The sequence below is a fragment of the Hylaeus volcanicus genome, chromosome 9 (assembly GCF_026283585.1).
Source record: "Hylaeus volcanicus isolate JK05 chromosome 9, UHH_iyHylVolc1.0_haploid, whole genome shotgun sequence".
NCBI classification, from domain to species: Eukaryota; Metazoa; Arthropoda; class Insecta; order Hymenoptera; family Colletidae; genus Hylaeus; species Hylaeus volcanicus.
Window position 1 is genome coordinate 2,174,440 of NC_071984.1, and position 18,680 is coordinate 2,193,119.

General features: G+C 39.4%; 5 protein-coding genes and 1 long non-coding RNA gene across 23 annotated transcripts in view; 4 read left to right on the forward strand and 2 right to left on the reverse strand.

Moving 5' to 3' along the window:
- Window positions 1–5,338, forward strand: part of LOC128881999 (NGFI-A-binding protein homolog) — a 16,718-nt gene extending 11,380 nt beyond the window's left edge. For 3 of the 13 annotated variants that reach the window (XM_054133518.1, XM_054133524.1, XM_054133525.1), the window contains exons 2-11: window positions 1,474–1,575; window positions 1,653–1,790; window positions 2,114–2,436; window positions 2,526–2,738; window positions 2,804–3,054; window positions 3,252–3,354; window positions 4,318–4,388; window positions 4,495–4,606; window positions 4,718–4,774; window positions 4,843–5,338. In XM_054133518.1, the coding sequence (XP_053989493.1) occupies window positions 1,474–1,575; window positions 1,653–1,790; window positions 2,114–2,436; window positions 2,526–2,738; window positions 2,804–3,054; window positions 3,252–3,354; window positions 4,318–4,388; window positions 4,495–4,606; window positions 4,718–4,774; window positions 4,843–4,950 (1,478 nt within the window). In that variant the 3' untranslated portion in view covers window positions 4,951–5,338. Of the gene's footprint in view, window positions 1–1,473; window positions 1,576–1,652; window positions 1,791–2,113; window positions 2,437–2,525; window positions 2,739–2,803; window positions 3,055–3,251; window positions 3,431–3,768; window positions 4,389–4,494; window positions 4,607–4,717; window positions 4,775–4,842 lie in introns of those variants that run through there. The other 10 variants (XM_054133520.1, XM_054133521.1, XM_054133522.1 and 7 more) reach the window with 10 other exon arrangements.
- A 58-nt stretch (window positions 5,339–5,396) lies between these two features.
- On the forward strand, window positions 5,397–7,553 carry LOC128882002 (protein AATF). Of its 2 annotated transcripts, XM_054133530.1 has the most exons (3): window positions 5,397–5,527; window positions 5,697–5,980; window positions 6,065–7,553. In XM_054133530.1, exons 2-3 carry the CDS (start codon window positions 5,772–5,774, stop codon window positions 7,431–7,433), a joined length of 1,578 nt encoding a protein of 525 aa, XP_053989505.1. In that variant the 5' UTR covers window positions 5,397–5,527; window positions 5,697–5,771; the 3' UTR covers window positions 7,434–7,553. The 2 variants fall into 2 exon arrangements, with proteins under 2 accessions (XP_053989505.1, XP_053989507.1); XM_054133532.1 differs by lacking the exon at window positions 5,397–5,527 and having other exon boundaries at window positions 5,572–5,980.
- A 262-nt stretch (window positions 7,554–7,815) lies between these two features.
- LOC128882003 (WASH complex subunit 1-like) lies at window positions 7,816–10,127 on the forward strand. The gene is made up of 4 exons (XM_054133533.1): window positions 7,816–7,996; window positions 8,078–8,207; window positions 8,289–8,844; window positions 8,937–10,127. The coding sequence occupies exons 1-4, from the start codon at window positions 7,975–7,977 to the stop codon at window positions 9,798–9,800; spliced, it is 1,572 nt and encodes a 523-aa protein (XP_053989508.1). The 5' UTR covers window positions 7,816–7,974; the 3' UTR covers window positions 9,801–10,127.
- Window positions 10,128–11,482: 1,355 nt separating this feature from the next.
- LOC128882004 (adipokinetic hormone/corazonin-related peptide receptor variant I) lies at window positions 11,483–13,213 on the forward strand. 2 transcript variants are annotated; one of them, XM_054133535.1, is made up of 7 exons: window positions 11,483–11,739; window positions 11,814–11,962; window positions 12,135–12,240; window positions 12,310–12,517; window positions 12,595–12,718; window positions 12,861–13,001; window positions 13,073–13,213. In XM_054133535.1, the coding sequence occupies exons 1-6, from the start codon at window positions 11,485–11,487 to the stop codon at window positions 12,955–12,957; spliced, it is 939 nt and encodes a 312-aa protein (XP_053989510.1). In that variant the 5' UTR covers window positions 11,483–11,484; the 3' UTR covers window positions 12,958–13,001; window positions 13,073–13,213. The 2 variants fall into 2 exon arrangements, with proteins under 2 accessions (XP_053989510.1, XP_053989509.1); XM_054133534.1 differs by having other exon boundaries at window positions 12,869–13,001.
- On the reverse strand, window positions 11,914–12,464 carry LOC128882005 (uncharacterized). The gene is made up of 3 exons (XR_008458245.1): window positions 12,325–12,464; window positions 12,111–12,252; window positions 11,914–12,046 (listed from the first exon to the last, which is right to left on the reverse strand). It is a non-coding gene; the product is annotated as an uncharacterized LOC128882005 (long non-coding RNA).
- Window positions 13,031–17,987, reverse strand: LOC128882001 (N-acetylgalactosaminyltransferase 7). 4 transcript variants are annotated; one of them, XR_008458244.1, is made up of 11 exons: window positions 17,293–17,445; window positions 16,783–16,988; window positions 16,431–16,597; window positions 16,116–16,323; window positions 15,827–16,003; window positions 15,501–15,744; window positions 14,972–15,193; window positions 14,792–14,890; window positions 14,587–14,712; window positions 14,276–14,518; window positions 13,031–13,135 (listed from the first exon to the last, which is right to left on the reverse strand). XR_008458244.1 is itself a non-coding variant. In XM_054133529.1 (10 exons), the coding sequence occupies exons 2-10, from the start codon at window positions 16,845–16,847 to the stop codon at window positions 14,378–14,380; spliced, it is 1,449 nt and encodes a 482-aa protein (XP_053989504.1). In that variant the 5' UTR covers window positions 16,848–16,988; window positions 17,803–17,987; the 3' UTR covers window positions 13,175–14,377. The 4 variants fall into 4 exon arrangements, 2 of the variants coding, with proteins under 2 accessions (XP_053989504.1, XP_053989503.1); XR_008458243.1 differs by having other exon boundaries at window positions 13,054–13,218; XM_054133529.1 differs by lacking the exons at window positions 13,031–13,135; window positions 17,293–17,445 and adding an exon at window positions 17,803–17,987 and having other exon boundaries at window positions 13,175–14,518.
- Between the last annotated feature and the right edge of the window lie 693 nt (window positions 17,988–18,680).

Consider the following 18,680-nt stretch of genomic DNA (forward strand, 5'->3'; position numbering starts at 1 on the left):
GATACTTTTACAATTCAGAGATACTTTTACAATTCAGAGATACTTTTTATTTCACCGCGAGGACGGTTTAGCGTCCGGCGCTTTCCTTTCTCTTTTCAACCACGGCTCCGAATTTCTATGCTTTCATTAACGCTACGCCGTCCGCGCATCGAATCATTTCGAGGTCCTTGGGAGACGATATATAGTCGAGTTTTATGCATTCGTTGGTACAGGATTTATTTCTATCGTACATTTATTTACATTTCCTTGAATAGTTGGTATGTAGCGCATGGCAATTTCTATGCTTTCATTAACGCTACGCCGTCCGCGCATCGAATCATTTCGAGGTCCTTGGGAGACGATATATAGTACGATTTATTTCTATCGTACATTTATTTACGTTTTCTTGAATAGTTGGTATGTAGCGCGTGGCACCGCGTTGGTGCCACCGGGATTCGCCCGATAGTTCGGATCGATCGCGTTGTAGGTTTCGCGATTGCCGATAATTGTTCGGGATGGCCGGTAGCGCTGTCTCATTAGAAGGTATTGCTGTCCCTTTGGTTGTCCTGGTAGCAGGGGCCAACGTCAGAAAAATCTCGCGGAGCAAGTCACCCCGCCGCTGTCAGGGACTTACCCGTATCTCGGTCGGTGTATAAGCGTGAGACCGGGCCTCAGGTTCGTAATAAGACCTGACGGCCAGGTTTTTCAGCCCCCGGCTCTACCGTATTGCTCCGTATCTCCTTCTGCGTTTCTTCTCTCTTGGCTTCCTGTCTCGCTCTCTCTCTCTCTCTCTCTCTCTCTCTCTCTCTCTCTCTCTCTCTCTCTCTCTCTCTCTCTCTCTCTCTCTCTCTCTCTCTCTCTCTCTCTCTCTCTCTCTCTCTCTCTCTCTCTCCACATCTCTCTCTCTCTCTCCTCCTTTCATCCCCTAGGTCATCTCCCTCTTTCAACGTTTCACCGCGTCTCCGTTCGCATCGTTTTAATTTCTGTCCTGCCGTCTCCGTCGCGCGTCGCTTCTTTTCTTCGGGACACTCTCGCTGCCCCCGTCGCGACGTCCGATGCCATGCCAGCGGTACCGGTATTAATTTATACGCTGTACGTGTGTGCACGCCACTTTTTCTCGCAGTTCCTCGAAATTTGCAAGAAACTAGTCGGACACCCTGGCGACTCGACCGCCTGCCGCATACGTTCCTCCCGGTATCCTCTTTGCTGAACGTACCTCGACGAAGAAACGATTGCGACGTACCAAAGGGATAAGTAATCGTTTCGTGTTCGGCTACCCCTTGTTACCTTCGGCTTTACGTTCTTTTTTTTTCTCTCTCAAAGCTGCTACCTGCGTCGAAGGAACATGGAACCAAACTGGGAGAAATGTTGTTAGGAAAATATACTTGTTCGGTTCGTCTCTCGTTACTCTGATTACGAAATACGTCATAAATTTGTCGTCCTTCAACAATCCTTCAACAATCATTTGAATAAACCTGTATCGCATGGTTTCAGTGGTGCAGACATCCGTCCCCCAGAATGAAGCAGAACTGCAGCTGTACAGAGTCATGCAGCGTGCTTCCCTGTTGAGCTACTACGACACGCTCTTGGAAATGGGTAAACCTCTCCGTCTAGTTTCGAACAAATTCAACTATCGATGTTAACGCAATTTTAACTCGTGTAAATTATTCCAGGTGGCGACGACGTGCAGCAGTTATGCGACGCCGGCGAGGAGGAGTTTCTAGAAATCATGGCGTTAGTCGGTATGGCGAGCAAGCCTCTCCACGTCAGAAGGCTGCAGAAAGCCCTCCAGGAGTGGCTCACGAATCCTTGTAAAGTATCCCGTTACCATCCATACGTTGGATAAAATAATTAACGTTGTCATACATTGGATAAAATAATTAACGTTGTCATACATTGGATAAAATAATTAACGTTGTCATACATTGGATAAAATAATTAACGTTGTCATACATTGGATAAAATAATCAACATTGTCATACATTGGATAAAATAATTAACGTTGTCATACATTGGATAAAATAATTAACGTTGTCATACATTGGATAAAATAATTAACGTTGTCATATATTGGATAAAATAATCAACATTGTCATACATTGGATAAAATAATCAACATTGTCGCGTACCGCAGCACTTTTCCAGACGCCGGTGGTACCGACGAGCGCTACGTGCAAGAATCCTGCAGGCATAGGGTTCCCGTGCGTCAGTCCTAGGCCTCAAGTACAAAATCTTCAGGGTTTCACGACAAGCTCGCAAACGCCTACCCCAACGCCGTACGTCTCGTCACATGTATCCCTAACGCCGTTGCCGTGCAGAAGCACCAGTCCCATTGTTTCGGTTACGAGCGTGACCGCACCGGTTCCCTCGACCACTTTTCGTCAGAGCCCAAGCCCTAACGCGCCTCTAGCTTACGCAGCCTCTCACAGCCCTGGGACCACAAACCTCTCACTACAGGTACGCCAGGTTTCAATTTATATAGATTCATATTTCATTAGCGCGATGCAAGCTTGAATACTTCATTGAGACGATTCTGTTTTTGCCAGGTAGGAACGTGCGAGTCTTCCTGCGGCAGCGGCACGACGCCGAGTCCTAGCGACGGCGGTGGTGCACCTGCGAGTCCCACGCAACCGACACCCACCCTCTTACAATCGCAGATACAAAGACTCGCCGAGGCAGCCGAAAGGCTCGCCGCTACCATTCGACCTGTGGACCCGAAGCCTCATAACGTGAAGAAGAAGATTTGCAAAAATCTAGAGGTGAATGGACGCGGTACACTTGAAGCGTTTATTCGTTTCTTTATATTACGCGATATTGTTTTTAGATGGTAATGGCTATGCCTGATAGCGATCCGCGCAGAATGGAGGAGATTCGAAAGTACGCGGCGATTTATGGGAGGTTCGACTGTAAAAGGAAGCCGGAGAAACCGCTGACGTTGCACGAAGTGTCGGTAAACGAAGCTGCCGCGCAAATTTGCAGGTTCGTACCTGCCCTTCTTACTAGAAGAGACGAACTTTTTCCTTTGGCCCGCCGTGTTGTGAGAGATTCTGGGTATCATTATTCGAAAAGTCATTAGTAAGTACCTTCAGCTCTTATCAAATGTTGTTAATTGAAAATAAATACAAGCAAGAGTGGATTGCGATAGGAACAGTGGCAGAAACCAATGTTTTTATTAAGACATGAACTCAATCGCATTCTTTAGATACATAAAGAGTTTACGTAACGTTCATTTCTAAATCGATGTACGACGATTCATGTTTGAATTGCTTTAGCTTGTCCGTATCAAGGCTGCGTGAAAATGGCGAAGAAAATGAGAGCGATCATACGAAACGACAAAAGCTCGAACTCGAGGGTGAGAATGAAGATGTGACGCAGGTTAGCTCACCGCGACCATAAGAATAAGCCACGTGCGGGTCGTTCCAGTTCAAAGTCGTCACAGACTTAGGGCGAGGTCAGGGATTTTGATACCTGTTAATCCCAACATTTTCTGTGCAAACCGAACAAAACCGAGCAAAACGAACTCGTATCTTTCTTTTAATTTATATAAAATGAGATTTTATTATTAGTATTACACCATTCAATTACATGTACATCCGTGATACATTTTCTATATCATAATGTTTAATATCGAGACGTTAACATCGATTCAACCGACTAAAATGAATCATAATTTCGACAGATAGTAACTTCACAAGAATGATTAGCTAATAACCATGTAGAAATATCTACAGACACGTTCGTTTTTCCAAGGGAACTAATATTACAAAATGTACTATGCATCCTAAATAGACACAGAGAAGCATACTTCAAAATCCTTGATTGGATCCCCGATTTGTGATAGCTTCGATCTGGGATCGTTGGCCTATTAACGAGCTACTCGCATGAGCGCTAACCGCTAATACGCATCCAGCACGTAGACAATTGCAACACTTGCGTAAACTACCAATCGCAGCCAGAAAAGGTCAAGTATAGCTTTTGCATAACATGCATGGCTTTGCACGCAAATTAAACAAATCATTAACAATTAGTTATCGTAATTGTAAAATATTCTGTTTATAATTGTACCATCTTAGAGGATATTCAAATTTTTATTTTAAATGTAGAGTAAGCTATGATAACATTATTATTATTATTATTATTGTAATTGTAACACTTTCTTTCACACTCGTTAGGATTCGATGCTTCGTTCCTAGTGTCCTCACGAGTCGTGTACGCTTCTTTCTTTCTTTCCAATATTTATAATTACGCCAATTGTGTTAGTAATAAATTCATCTTTTTTCTGTTGTTTTTCGTGCTGTGTTTGCCATTTCTACTGTCTTTAGCAGTTCACTGTTCTAGGAGGAGTTGGACCTTCGCTGTTCCGAGATGGATATTAGCAACTCGACGCGCAGGAGACATCAGTCGTCGAGGTGATTCCTCATTGTACCTCGATTATTAAATGCAGTATGACCTTTTCAAGAGATAGGTAAACAATTTTTCTACGAGTACGTATTGATATTTAGACGTTTGTTTTAGTCCAGTTTGGAGGAAGAAGAATAACAACGGTATGTTTAGCGCGAGTATCGAAGAGATCAGTGATTCCGATAGTCAACTTTCGTTTTCCAACGAGGAATCTTCGTCCATACATGTAAATACAAGAAATTAAATATATCTATATCATAATTATTATAAATTATTTTTTCTCAGAGTATTTAACGCGCCTTTTAGTTGATTAAAATTATTAAACGCTTATTTATAGGACACTCACGAAGCTGAAGCAGATATTACCGATAAAGAAAGTGACTTTAATCTGAAGGTGTGCTTTTATTTCATCATTAATTTTCATGGCATTGATTGTGAATTTCATGAACAATTTGGATTCAGGTGATAGCCTCGCGCGGGGACAATATTATCGCGGTAGCGAATCCTGCACTGATGGAATGCAACCATCCTATAAAAGAGGAACCAACAGACGAGAAACCTACACTGTGATATCATTACAGAATGTATTATTAGGTCGAGATCATTCCAACATGTTAGAACTTGCGTATTACGATTAGTATTATCATTATTTCTATTTGATTGTTACGATACTTAGTATTATTATACTTACACCAACCATCGCTATGATTGTAAAAACCTGTTTAGTAATCTTTAACATCGGAATTGATAAGATTCATCGTTATGTTTGTAAAATTAACAAGGTTACGTTAATACAACGCATCGCATACTTTTAATCAAATCTTAATACACGTTTTAAAGTATAAAGATAGCTTTAGGTATTGTATAAACCGAAATCAAAACAAAGTACGACTGAAATATAGTTACGCATTGTATAACAGTTAAACTTGTAAATATATAAAGAACATTTTCTATTGTATGTATCGAATTTTTAGACAAATTTATACATTCTTATTGTTTAACCAGCATAAAATTAATAAATATATACCAACCACGTTTCTTATTTTTTTAAATAATAAAAGTACTTTAATTATGCCGGAATTATCATATTATAAATTCCTTGATGTTTCTAAAAAAACGATTAAACGTAGATATATAGTTACGAATAGTTGAGTAATTACACAAAAAATAAATTAAAATTTCTTTGAAATCACAAATTGAAAAATTGACGCGATCATATATATTCACCAATTAATTACTATCACTAATATACGAACAATAAATTCGACAAAATGTTCGTGTTAAATCTAGCAATTTAATAACGTTTCAATTTGTAGGTTATGTTTGTTTACACTTATGGACGTGCACGTGCGTAACGTTGTCACTCGAATTAACACAGTTTCTTTGGAAAAATGGCTCTGAAAACGAAGAAAAGCTTAGCTGATAAAATAAACTCTCTGATTACTACAACTCCAACGAATTTTCAATCAGACGACGATGCAGAGGACACAAAGGCTAAAGTAGTTGACCCTTATGAAGAGAGTGACAATTCAGAGAGCAATTTCCAGGTATCAGAAATACGCAGACGAAACGTCGATACCTTAGATCAGGTGGATAAAAGGTGAATATTACAGTTTTTTTATTGATCTATAATTGGCTTGCTCTACGGGGTGGACCCTGTTCATATTTATCATTTGTATCCCAGGTACATAGGTAGAAAAGTTTCGAGGAAGGATGTATATGTTACTGATGATAGTGCTGATGATGTATCAGAAGATGAAGAAGAAGAAATGAATAGTACAGAAGAAGAAGAGGAAGAAGAAGAAAATGATAATAATGTAGACAGTAATGATAGCAATGACTATAGCCAAGATGACCACAATAATAATGATGATAGTGAAAGTTACTACTCGGATGAGGAATTAAGCAATGAAAGTTTCAGACAATCTTCTGAAGATGGATCTAATATAGAAGACAACAATCCTGAAAATAAAAATTTTAATACAGATCAGAGGGCAGGATTTCAGACGATATCGCACACGAATCTTAAAGCAGATATTGACAAAGGCAATTGCGTTAGAAGTCAGTTGAAACTTTGGGAAAGTTTGTTAGAGATGAGAATAAAGCTACAAAAATGTCTGATTACTAGCAATAAAATGCCCCAACACGACGCACACGAAATTTTAAAAGATGTAGATTATACGAAGAAAGTGGAGGAGACCAAAAGCAATTTAAAATTGCTGTTAAACAACCTGTTGCAGTTGCAAAATCTTTTCCTAAGGCAGTATCCAGAAACGAAGAATTTATCGGCGCAGAGTAAAAAGAGGAAAGCTGAGGAGAGCATAGATAAAGAAGAAATAAATGAAGACGAAGACGAGGAAATTCCATCGGATACAGAAGACGAAGATGAGAAGGAGACATCGGTTTCGAGAGAAAATGCAGACGAAATCTCCAAAAATGTATTCATCAAGAAACTGAGGCTCGATAATTACGAGAAAATATTAAACGAAAATCATAAATTGTACACAGAGTACAGAAACTCTGTCATACAAAAGTGGAACGAGAAGACGAGAATAGCTAGCGGTAAATTGGACAAGGCTATGAATCAAACGACGTTGAAACAAATAGAATTCGCGTTAAGCGACAAAGAAAAATTGCGCAAGAGAACCCAACTGAAACGTTCGGAATACAAAATCATTGGCAAAATGGATGCAGCAGAAAATGAGAACGATGGCAGAAGAATTCAAGAGTACGATTCTGAGATCTACGACGACGACGATTTTTATCATCAACTACTGAGAGATTTGATCGAGTACAGATCAGCTGATATCACCGACCCCATACAACTTAGCAAACAGTGGATTCAATTGCAAAATATGAGAAGTAAGATGAAGAGGAAGATAGACACGAGAGCTACCAAGGGCAGGAGAATACGATACAATGTACATAATAAGTTAGTAAACTTTATGGCCCCCATTACGATAAACGATACGTGGACAGATCATGCTAAAGATGAATTGTATAATTCTTTGTTTGGCAAAATTAAATCGACAAGTGTAGAAGCTGGTCGTTAACATTGGAACAATCGATAAAATTTCGTTTAGTTTTATATGATTTAATACACTATTTTACAGGATGTGTATATGTAAATTTTGTAATGAAAAGCGGTTAATAAATATTTATAGATACCATTGAACGTAATGGATAAAAAATAGAACTAAAATAGAAATACCGATTAGAATAGATAAATAGATCGAATAATAATAAATGATTGAAAGAACGTCGCAAACATTGTAGTAATTGTTTACTGTAATGGGTAAACACGAATGAGTTTCTTTTTTCACAATTAGATGGTACCATTTATATTGTGTATACCACATTATGGTAATATATCGACACTCGAGGTCAAACTTGGGCGTTTCACCACCGAGGGCGCTGACCGTTTTAAAATTCCTAACCTATATGATTATAATGAATATAACGATGCTATTGATACTTTAGAGATGCATTTCATACTGTTCTATACGTGTTTACCTATTACAGTAAACAATTGCATCAATGTTTGCGACGGTCATTCAATGAAATAAAGGCTTGTGTCTCAAAAAACTACTAACAATGCCTGAACGAATTGAAATTGGTTAGTAAAACAATGTCACGAGTTATTTGTATGTCTGTTACTTATTTCGGCTACAATGTTTTTCATAAATCGTATTTATAGGTGTCATCCCTGACAATTTACGGCACGAGGAGACTATCGTGCAGATAGCAGAAGCCCTCGATGATCTTGACTCCGCTGTCTCTTATATATTCGAGTGTATCGACAAGAGATTACACGAAAACAGCCAAAGGTAATCCTTTCTTCAACTAACCCTTTACTATCTCTTTGCATCCTCAAGAACTACTCTAGTACTACTACTTTCTTTCCACAGGTTGTCGAATGTTAGAAACCGAGCAACAAAGCTTCAAGATCGGTTGCATTACTTGCAGACCAATTTAAACTTGAAAGCTGTGAAGATGTACTCTGCTGCCAAGTATCCTGCTAATCACACGTACAAGGAATACGAGATGGCGATACCACCCAAGTACAAGGAAACTCGCGAAATACCGGAGGTTTACAAATGCTCCGTGCCAATAAAAGAAGTACCCGAAACGTACTTATCCTCCAATTGTAAAACAGAGGATGGTCAATACGCGGCAAATAACAATTTGCAAGAGAAGCTGCAATTCTTTCACGTGCGAGCCAAAACGAATAAAGAGGCCTATATGGATAACAACGAACCATCCTTCCCTCTCAGTTTGTCTTCGATCAGCGCACTCTTATTCGATAGTATGGATAATCCTTACAAAATGTCAACAAAGCAAACCAGTCAACAAACATCCGAAAAACAACAGATCGAAGATGCCCCTGACTCGATTATACAACCGTGGCCGACATCGGAAATGGAGTCCTCCTCCAATTACATGTACACGCCAACTCTAGGCGAGGTAAACTATTCAAAAATATTGCATAGTTATTAAAAAGTAATATAATCGATAAAAGTGTACAGCAGAAAGTATCGATACAATTTACTTTGCAGGTGCCCCAAATAAACGTGCCCCTAACACTGCCGGATCTACCTGGAATCGTAGACGACGAAAAATTCATGTTAGACCTTAACGCTCAAAGCCCTATCGCACCCTCTTCCGTAGTAACTACGCCTACCTACCTCCGTCTCGACTTTCCAACCCCAACGTCAGCCACAAACGAGAAAGAAGCAAGCACGAAGCTCGAGCAGAACGTGCCAAACCTCCCTGGCTTCGCAGACATCGATTCCTCCAAGCAATCTGCTCAGGATTCAACAGCTACTTCATCGACGCACGTTTCCTCCGATGCATCGAACGCAGTTTCTTCGAATTCTGAGACAAGTCATCGTTCATCGCTGTTAATGCCTCCACCACCGCAGCCACCTCCACCACCGTCGCTGCTACCACCGCCGCCACCACCCCCTCCGCCTCCACCACCGCCACCGCCACCGCCACCACCGCCTCCTCCACAGCCCTCGTCAGAGTCCGACGTTCCGGACTCTCGGAAAGGCTCTGAAACGAGCAAAGCTCCCAAGGAGAAGAGCAAGCCAGCGAATCCTGACGATCGCTCCAATCTAATGGCTGAAATCCGCAACGCGGGCGGCATAGGAAGAGCAAAATTGAGGCGAACAGTGCCAGAAGATAAAGAGAATCGCTGGTCTTCCGCGTCCGTCGGAGGAGATCTAATGGCAGACTTGCACGCGAAGCTAGCGCTTAGGAGAAAAGGGATCGCTGGCTCAGGAACCACTGCTCTGGAGAGGATGTCCAACATGATTCCACCCCCTCCTCCAAAATCAAACGAAGCTACCGCGTCGGACAGGAACTCAGCCACCAGCGAATACGACTCTCAACCGGATACAGACGACTGGGACGAGTAATACATTCCCAGAATCGTGTACAATTTTCTACGTTCTTTAAATTACAAGGGAAGAATCGCAGATGAACGGTATCCTAAATGAAACCTCAACCGGACCTGGGAGCTGCGTGCAATTTATTTTAGAATGTAATTATTAAGATTGTTTTGTAGCGTTATTACGAAGCAGATATTTTAAATTGAGTGTAGATTTGCTTTGCAATGAACGTTTCACTCGACACGATTCGATGTAACAAATAGTTCTCTCTTGCTCTTCTTTGGCAAAATATTTATAAGATATTGGGTCTTTATTCTTAATCTTAATAGGAATCTTGTTAAAGATTAAAATTCATTAGTGTCGTTGTTTTACTCTTGGACTTATTCCAGTTCATCCTTGAATAGGTTTGTTAATTTATAAATAGTCTGCAAGAGATCTTTGTGCAAAATAAAATCTTTGCAAACGTACCTACAAAAATTACGAATTTATTCGATATTTTGTTATATCATTACATACTGAGTAATATTGAGCATACTTACAGTTTATTGTACGGTCAAATTTCCTGTAAATGTATAAAAGTCTTATATTTTTTTTTATATAATATTCAACGTGCAGGAAAATTTAAAATGAGTTGCCCCTGGAGACCAGCACTTTTATAAAAGGATGTTCGTCATTATTGTCGCATATTCCCGAAAGTATAGCAACGACGGAAACATATTGATGTAGTTATCGGTTCCGATTTAACTCTTGACCCCAGATACCAGAGAGTCTACGCTCGTGAATCTCAGTGGACTCGCGGAATTCGTAGCTCTTGCTCGACAGTTGTCGCTTTTTGACAACAAGCTTGCCATTAGTCGGTAAAGATCCAATTAATTAACATGTCCCACGATTAAAACGGTTCTTTAAACGCCGATCAGTCTCGATCCGTCGAACGAGGGATGTTTCAGATGACGGAACATCGTCAGGGTTCCCTCGCGAGTGTAAACGTAATATACAAATACACATCCACGTGTCCCAAATATCTAACAAAGAAAGCTCGAAATTCGCATGGAATATTTGGGACTACGAGGAACACAAAGGAGATAATTTTAATGATTACACGTATCACGGGGGATTACGGAGCAACAGCGATTTATCGAGTACGAGCAAGCGGAAGTAAAAGTAAAAGACGTTTGTAAAGTCGCAATATAAAAGAAAAGAGGAAGTCGTGGACGAATAATCGAATGAAACGGATGATAAATTGATCAAATTTATAGGGGAAAAAACGGATAAAAAGAAAAAGATGGAAGGCGATTTTTGTAGCATCCACAACGTGACCAAAGTGCAAATTAATAATGTGTTGTCTTGAGCTAGTCAGTGGTCTTTTAAAGTTCGGCAAGGCAAGTTATACGTATTCTAAAGAAAGAACGTTTAACAAAGATGCGACGCTTGAGTAGCTTCAATCTAAATTAACAATGATATAACACGTATATAATTAATCCTTCTGATTACTAATAAAAACTACATTTTTTTGTATCGATTTTATAACCGAGTGTATCGTTTAAGTAGTGCCACCTCTGAATACTAATTTTTCTAGGATCTACTCACAAGAATCTCATCGAAATCGATTACTCAAAGGTCCCCTGATGTTACATGTACATCGTAATTTCATAAAAAGTGAAGCAATACCCGATCCTAATTGGTTTACTAGGATTTTTGAAACATTAACAGCATGGGGAGCACGGTTAAAATCCCAATTTCAGGGGAACTACCCAATTCGAGGACGAACAATACAAACAACGTGGAGTTGCCTATCGATATGCGTTTCAACGAAGGCCACGTTGTTAGCATAATCATTTACAGCGTGTTGATGATAATATCCGCCGTGGGGAACACGACCGTTCTAGTGCTAATTACGCGACGCAAACGTGCGTCCAAATCGAGGATACACGTAATGCTGATGCACCTTGCGATCGCAGATTTACTTGTAAGTTACAGAATAATAAAAATAAAATAAAATCTTGCAAACGTAGAACGTAGTACGAAGAGCAAACTTTTCAGGTCACTTTCCTCATGATGCCCCTCGAGATCGGTTGGGCCATCACGGTGTCCTGGAAAGCAGGGGATGCCATGTGCCGAATAATGGCTTTCTTCAGAGTGTTTGGCTTATACTTGTCATCCCTAATTTTGGTGTGCATAAGCATGGACAGGTTGGTATAATTCTCACAGAAATTCTTCCCTTCCTTCCTTTCCTTCTTATACTACACGTATAAGGGAAGCATTCTCTGCATCCTCTACAATAAAACAAAAAATCAACATATATATATTAGCGTTCTCTCAATCTCAGTTTTACTCAACAAATTTCGTAACGTTTTATTTCAGATATTACGCCATAATACGGCCCCTCCAGCTACGGGACGTCGACAAGAGAGGAAAAATCATGATATGCCTCGCCTGGGTGGGATCCATCGTATTCTCCATGCCTCAGGTACAACAGCACCTGACACAACAGCAAATGCATAAAATCCGCAGTTCACTTATTACACGTTGCTTTTAGATGGTTGTGTTTCACCTGGAGACCCATCCAAACATCACCTGGTACTCGCAGTGCGTCACGTTCAACACATTTCCAACGTACACTCACGAAGTAACGTATTCTCTGTTTGGAATGGTCGTAATGTACTGGTTTCCTCTCATCGTGATAATATACACTTACACCAGCATTCTGTTGGAGATCTGTAAGAGAACGAAGAAGAGCGAGCACGGTGCGTTCGAGTTTAGTTTCAGTTTATATTGGAAGCAGGGTATAAATAAACATTTAAGAAACTTTAACGAATTTCAGACAAGATTCGTCGCTCGTCTATGGGTTTTCTAACCAGAGCTAAAATACGAACTCTGAAGATGACTGTGATCATTGTCGCTGTGTTCTTCATCTGCTGGACGCCGTACTACATTATGAGTCTTTGGTAAGTGTTTCTTATCGATACACTGCGGATTTTTATGTATTTATAGGAAATTTGAATGTCCAAGAAACTATAAAATGTTTTTTTATCCGTGGCATAAACTGTAACATTTCAAATCATACAAAATTGAGTAACATAAAATAAGCGTTTCAGGTATTGGATCGACCGGCACTCCGCGTACAAAGTGGATCAACGAATCCAAAGAGGCCTCTTCCTGTTCGCATCCACCAATTCCTGTATGAATCCCATCGTTTATGGTGCGTTCAACATACGAGACCGCAACAAGGTGATTATTCTTCCTCTTCTTTTTAATCGATTCAAAAATAAATGTCCTTGAACGCTGCACGTTTCCTTCAGGTATCTGTACGGCCAACTACGTTGGAAACTCGGGTCACCCCGTTGTCTTTGTCGCTCAGACTTCTGGATTGATGACGTTTATGGAAAGCAATATAAACGTTACAATGTCGAGTCGAATCGTTGGCACAAAAGTCGACTGTAGTAAACTACGTGATAAATAGAAATAATACAAGAGTGTTCAGAGTCGAAGATGGAAGAATCAAAGTATAGAGTATCTAAGTAATAATAAATTATTGAATTTCTAACGTCTGTATCGCGAAGCGTTCATTAGACAAAGAATAAGAGCTTAGTAAGTAAGGTACCGATGAGATTATTTTTCTACGATAAGAAATGTTAGTGAGATAAGAATTACGGTGATCTGAGAGAGTTAAAACACGGGTTATTATGACAAACTGTTATATTTGCTCCGTTTTATTGGTACATTGTCTTTGAAAAAACATTCGTTACGTCTTTTTTACATTATGCTAAGTAACTTCTTGCCTGAATGTATGTGTTAAACAATTAAAGAAACAAAAAAAAGGATTACAAAACTACACCAGCGAACATGCTCCTTCAGTAGGAAACAGTCAAAAATGGAAGCACACGTTCTCGATCCACTACAAACTGGTTTTTCAACGTGTTATGTACATTCAAAACGATTCTTATAGGATAACAGTCTTCTCTTTTTACTTCGAATGCAAGGCGTGTTCGATCGCGAGAAAAGTGACTCTCGAGAATTGATTGGAAACGATAAGATATTGAACTTTGGCGTAATAATTTCATTGAAGATTGTAAATGATTGAGTATGCGTGTTAGAGTACAAATATTACGAAATAATCTCCGTTGTAAAAAAAAACGATGAAACCATGCCCATTGTTTACAAATTATAAATCTTATTTTAATAGTGTTATAAATTATGCAGCACCGGTATTCTGCGAATGTTTACAACTATGATTGCGGTCTTTATGCATTCACGACGTACGATACAGAAAGCATACATAAAGTACACGCAATATACATTGAATACATTTTATGTACAATTAATATATAACAATCATGTTATTTCATTTTGCAGAAGCGTACATACCTGTTGGTCGTGTTTACCATGCGTTTATTACATCGGTTTGTATCGTAAATGCATAAAATCCGCAGTCCAACGTCTCGGAAATGAATCGATCGTATAATTTTTCTCGAATATCCGCGATAAATGTACAAATAACGTACCTTAATTACAGTTTGTTGCGTATAAGGAATAATAGTCGATGCGTGAATGAAGTTTTTAAAGTACCCAATTTGGTGTAGAATGCAAAGATTCCTCTGGTTTCTTCACCACCGTGGGTGAATCTTATGGAAAGACCATTGCTGATACGTGTTGTTCACGTCGCATGGCATTAGGGACAACTGTTGAGTTTGAGGATGGAGCGCCATACATTTCTTGTGGACTCTGTGCAGGAGTGTCTTCGTTTTCTGAAAGATTGACAGTTCAAGTTTAAAGTAAACACTGCAATTCTTTAATTATATTTTTCTATTCTTACTTCGTCATACTGCCAGGGACCGTCCACGGTCCCTAACCGGCAGAACACGTATTTTATTCCTTGGCCGTCAGCGGACACGCATCGTTCTCCTATTCCCAATTGACCCTTCGTATTCAATCTGACCAACTGAACAATGTCGTCGCGTGAGCCACAGTTTATAAATAAGTATAGTCGGCTTCCTTAAACGTAAACGAAGAATACTCACCTGATTGTTACCAAATCCGTGACAGTGGGACGTGGCCATTAAACTGGGGGGCGAGTTGCCCATAGTGTCCAAACACGTACCTGTCGCCACGTTTCGTAACTGAAATACAAAAATAATTATGTAGAAACTCCTTTCTATAGAAATCTAAGCATGTACGTCGTGTAAAATATTCAGAATTACCTCTCCCCAATGAATGTTGGGTGGTAACTCTGGAAATTTATCGAAGACATCGTAAGCCACGTTCTCCATGTACCACTGGAAACTTTTACACTTCTTTCGTTTTTTGAACAGCAACTGTTCCGTTATGTCGCCGTGATCGAGTAGCTGAGCCAGAGGCTCCCTCGTGTAAAAGAATTCCTTGTACTTGTCGTCGAACCAGGTTTCGATGACTCTTTTATAATTCTACAAATAAATTCGAAGGGATATTTGTATCTATGCCACGATGACACAGCGTGCAGTGTTAATAAAACGCTTAAAAATTATTTCCTTAAAAGTTCGCTTAACCTTTTGCACTCGAGATGCTTTCTTAGCATTCTATTGCCACGGATGTTAAGCCTAAGATTACCTCTTTACCTCATCGACATCTTCGAGTTCCAAAGAAATGAAACCTAAACAAACATTACATCGCTTGCGTTACTGCATCACGTTAAGATGCGACCAAGAGTCACCCTCTCGAGTGCAAGGAGTTAAAAATTATCGTCTCCCTTACTATGGTTATCAGCGGTCCCTTCTTCTTCTGAGCCAATTTGCCAAACGTGTAAGGCATAAATCCTCTGTACACATGGCCAACGTGCGAGCACGGTACCCACAAGATACTTCCTCCGCACTGCCATATCTTAAACGACAACTCAAAGTTTTCTCCGCCCCAAACGAGCAATCCGTCGTCGTATCCGCCCAACGACAAGAAGTACTCGCGATTTATCGCAAACAAACCACCAGCGTGAGTAGGGGACCTGAATCAAGTTTTGCCCAATGCGTATTCGCCAAATACTTTCTTACTGACTGTCTAAGAATGTCTTTTTTAATACGAATTACTTGTACGGCATGCTGTTGTAAGGTCGGGCCTTCTCCTCTCGAGGGGGAAGTTCGTTTTCCTTGTACAACATTCCCCATTCGAAGATGCCTCGATATAAATGTCCTTCTCTGTACACAGGCCGATATTCGAAGGTCTTATGGTCGATACCATCTATTATGGGAACCGTCATTACAGTTCTAGAAATATTCAAGCGGTAATTAAAGAAATAACGTGTTAATTAATCGGTTGATTGAGAAATTAACATTGGCTGATGCTTCCAGGTGCTGTGGCTTTCGAGGGAGAGATTACCTGTCTGCAGCTATAGGAGCTAGAAGGGGTGGTAGCCAGTTAACGTTTACTTCGCAATGAGCATCCAGGAATACTATCACTTCGCCCTTAGCCTCGCGCGCACCGCGTGATCTCGTTCTTATCAATCCTTGTCTTTCGTAATTTCTTATCAATTTTACTTTGCCTCCCCATTCTTCTATGTAAGATTCCAGTTCACCTTTCAAATTATCTGTACAAACGCGTATCAATGATTTTCAAGTAAGCAGCGTTTCCCTTCTCTGCGTCATATGACAAAATACAGTCTCTACTTTAATTACACAATTATACAAAATCTACCTTTATCGGAGAAATCGTCTACGAGCAAGATTTCTTCTAGAAATTGAGGAGGGGTACGATTCATCACACTGTGAACAGTTCTCATTAATACCGACCAGCCTTCGTTGTGAAATACTATAATTACGCTCGTTCGAGGTAGTACCTCTGGATAATTCCAATGTTTACATCTGTCGATTAAACGCATGGACATTGTATTAACTTAAATTCACGAGACTTTGAACTAGTTATCGCATTCAGAATGGCAGGAATACTTATGTTTCTCTTTTTTTTTTGTTTAAATGTAATCGTGAAAAATAGGTTGTGCCATCCTGACTGCATTAGTAAAGTAGGAATGACATTAATGAAAACTCACTGAGGCATTCTTGTATCGGGAATCGATCTGTCTAACGAAATTTCATCTGAACATACCATGTTCATTCCGTATTCAGAATCTGATTGCTGAACGTCGTTCTGTTGATCATCTCTCAGGATATGAGGTTTACCCCCTTCTCCGGGCCCATTTCTAAAAGGTACATGTTCAAGTTCAAAGTTTCCAAGATCCTTTACTAAAACTGGAACCTAAAATACGATATGAAAGTTGATGTAAACTTATCAAAACACAGATATTTCATGAAATTGAAGTAAACTAAATTTATTACTTTTCTTTATCTTTTACATTAATAAAAATGAGGAACTTTGAAATATTTTTTATGGCTAATTGTTAGAGTAAAATAATACGAATAGAATGACAATCTTGTTACAGTTATGATTAGAAGGTGTCACATTTATACAAAAATTACTCGTAAAAGTTATCTTTACTTTAACATTTAGATTAAGGTAATTTAAATTTGTCGGAATGAAAATTCTAACATGTTTTGTTTACCTGTTTACTTTTTAGACTGTCCGACCAATACTCTTTCAAATTGATTGGTTTATCGAAAAAGAAGTCAAAGATAACGTACAAAACAAAAAGAATAAGCAGGCTATAGACAATAATACTAAAAAAACAATTCCTTCTTAACAGGACAACTCTCATTTTGTTCGAGATAATTGTATCTGAAAATAAAAATCGACAGATGTAATTACATGAAATGTTCGATATGTTATGTATCGAGAGATTTACGTGAACATGAGAGCGGTTGATGACCTCTAAATTCGTAAGCGTAGATGCACCTGTTCAAATATTACAAACACTCGGGACAACGATAATTGATAAACGAACGTTGCGCAAACAGCGAAAATGAATAAAAATAAAACTTGAAACATATGAAAAACAGAAACCAAACAAAGAAAGGGGCATATTACTATCGTTTTAATGTTTAAGCGATTCTTGTAAAATTAGGATACTTGTTGAAGTATTGTAGTGGCAGAAGTCAGCAAACATATTAGTTACCTTAAGTAAAAGTGGATAAATTGTGCAAAGTAAAACAAATTTCGAAAAATAACTTCTCGGATATATTATAAGGGTATTATTGTAAACTATATTACGATCAACTTAGTCATTTCAAAAAATTCGTAACTACGTAGCTTTACACATCAGCCAACGTGAGCCAACGTGTCCCTACTGGCTTTGAATACATCTACCACAGATTAGGGCTGGCTCAAAATAAATTCAAATGTTCACTTTCTAAAGCACCCTATTTGAAATGTATGTATCCGCGTTAAGGTAATTTCCTGTAATTTATTGTCGTGCCGAAGAAAATTGCTTACATACAAAAGAATTTTCTAAACGATTAACAAGCTAATTATTTCGTTAGCTCAGACTTTAACTGTAAACGTCGAAACTCCTATAAAAATACTGTATGCAGGGCTCTACAGTTCCTAACCACGGCACTATCATACTTTGAGATAGCGTTGTCGGATTTCTACAGACGTATACCTCTATGTATAAAAACAATGTATCATCGATTTACTTGCTTCAAAAAACCAAAATTACATGAGAAACGTATTTTATTTATTTAAAATCCACTCCCAGCACATATACCTTTTTCTTATTGGCTTATTTGCAATTGTAGAAGTTGAATTTCCCGCCAGAATTTCCAACCGACGGAGGCGCCATCTAACAGTGAAAATGTTCCTCCTGTTGCCACTAGGAAGCGCCACCTGTGGGCTCCTGGGCCGGTATTCCCAGTACGTATCAAAATCTGGCCCGAATTATACTCCTGGTATCAGGAGGACGTGATACTCGAAGAGGTGGCGCGAGGAATTTAGGAGTTGAATTTCCCGCCGAACTTCAGAAGCGACTGTAGCGCTATCGGTGGCAAAACGCCC

Excerpts from the sequence above, each read along its gene's own strand:
- LOC128882002 (XM_054133530.1), top strand. The coding sequence starts at position 5,772 with ATGGCTCTGAAAACGAAGAAAAGCTTAGCTGATAAAATAAACTCTCTG. Across the intron at positions 5,981-6,064 it reads TTAGATCAGGTGGATAAAAG|GTACATAGGTAGAAAAGTTT; the intron begins GTGAATATTACA and ends TTTGTATCCCAG.
- LOC128882003 (XM_054133533.1), top strand. The coding sequence starts at position 7,975 with ATGCCTGAACGAATTGAAATTG. Across the intron at positions 7,997-8,077 it reads GCCTGAACGAATTGAAATTG|GTGTCATCCCTGACAATTTA; the intron begins GTTAGTAAAACA and ends TCGTATTTATAG. Across the intron at positions 8,845-8,936 it reads ACACGCCAACTCTAGGCGAG|GTGCCCCAAATAAACGTGCC; the intron begins GTAAACTATTCA and ends TTTACTTTGCAG.
- LOC128882004 (XM_054133534.1), top strand. The coding sequence starts at position 11,485 with ATGGGGAGCACGGTTAAAATCCCAATTTCAGGGGAACTACCCAATTCG. Across the intron at positions 12,241-12,309 it reads TCGTATTCTCCATGCCTCAG|ATGGTTGTGTTTCACCTGGA; the intron begins GTACAACAGCAC and ends CGTTGCTTTTAG. Across the intron at positions 12,719-12,868 it reads TACTACATTATGAGTCTTTG|GTATTGGATCGACCGGCACT; the intron begins GTAAGTGTTTCT and ends TAAGCGTTTCAG.
- LOC128882001 (XM_054133528.1), bottom strand. The coding sequence starts at position 17,445 with ATGAGAGTTGTCCTGTTAAGAAGGAATTGTTTTTTTAGTATTATTGTC. Across the intron at positions 15,194-15,500 it reads AGGGACCGCTGATAACCATA|AATTATAAAAGAGTCATCGA; the intron begins GTAAGGGAGACG and ends ATTTATTTGTAG. Across the intron at positions 14,713-14,791 it reads ACGGATTTGGTAACAATCAG|TTGGTCAGATTGAATACGAA; the intron begins GTGAGTATTCTT and ends GACATTGTTCAG.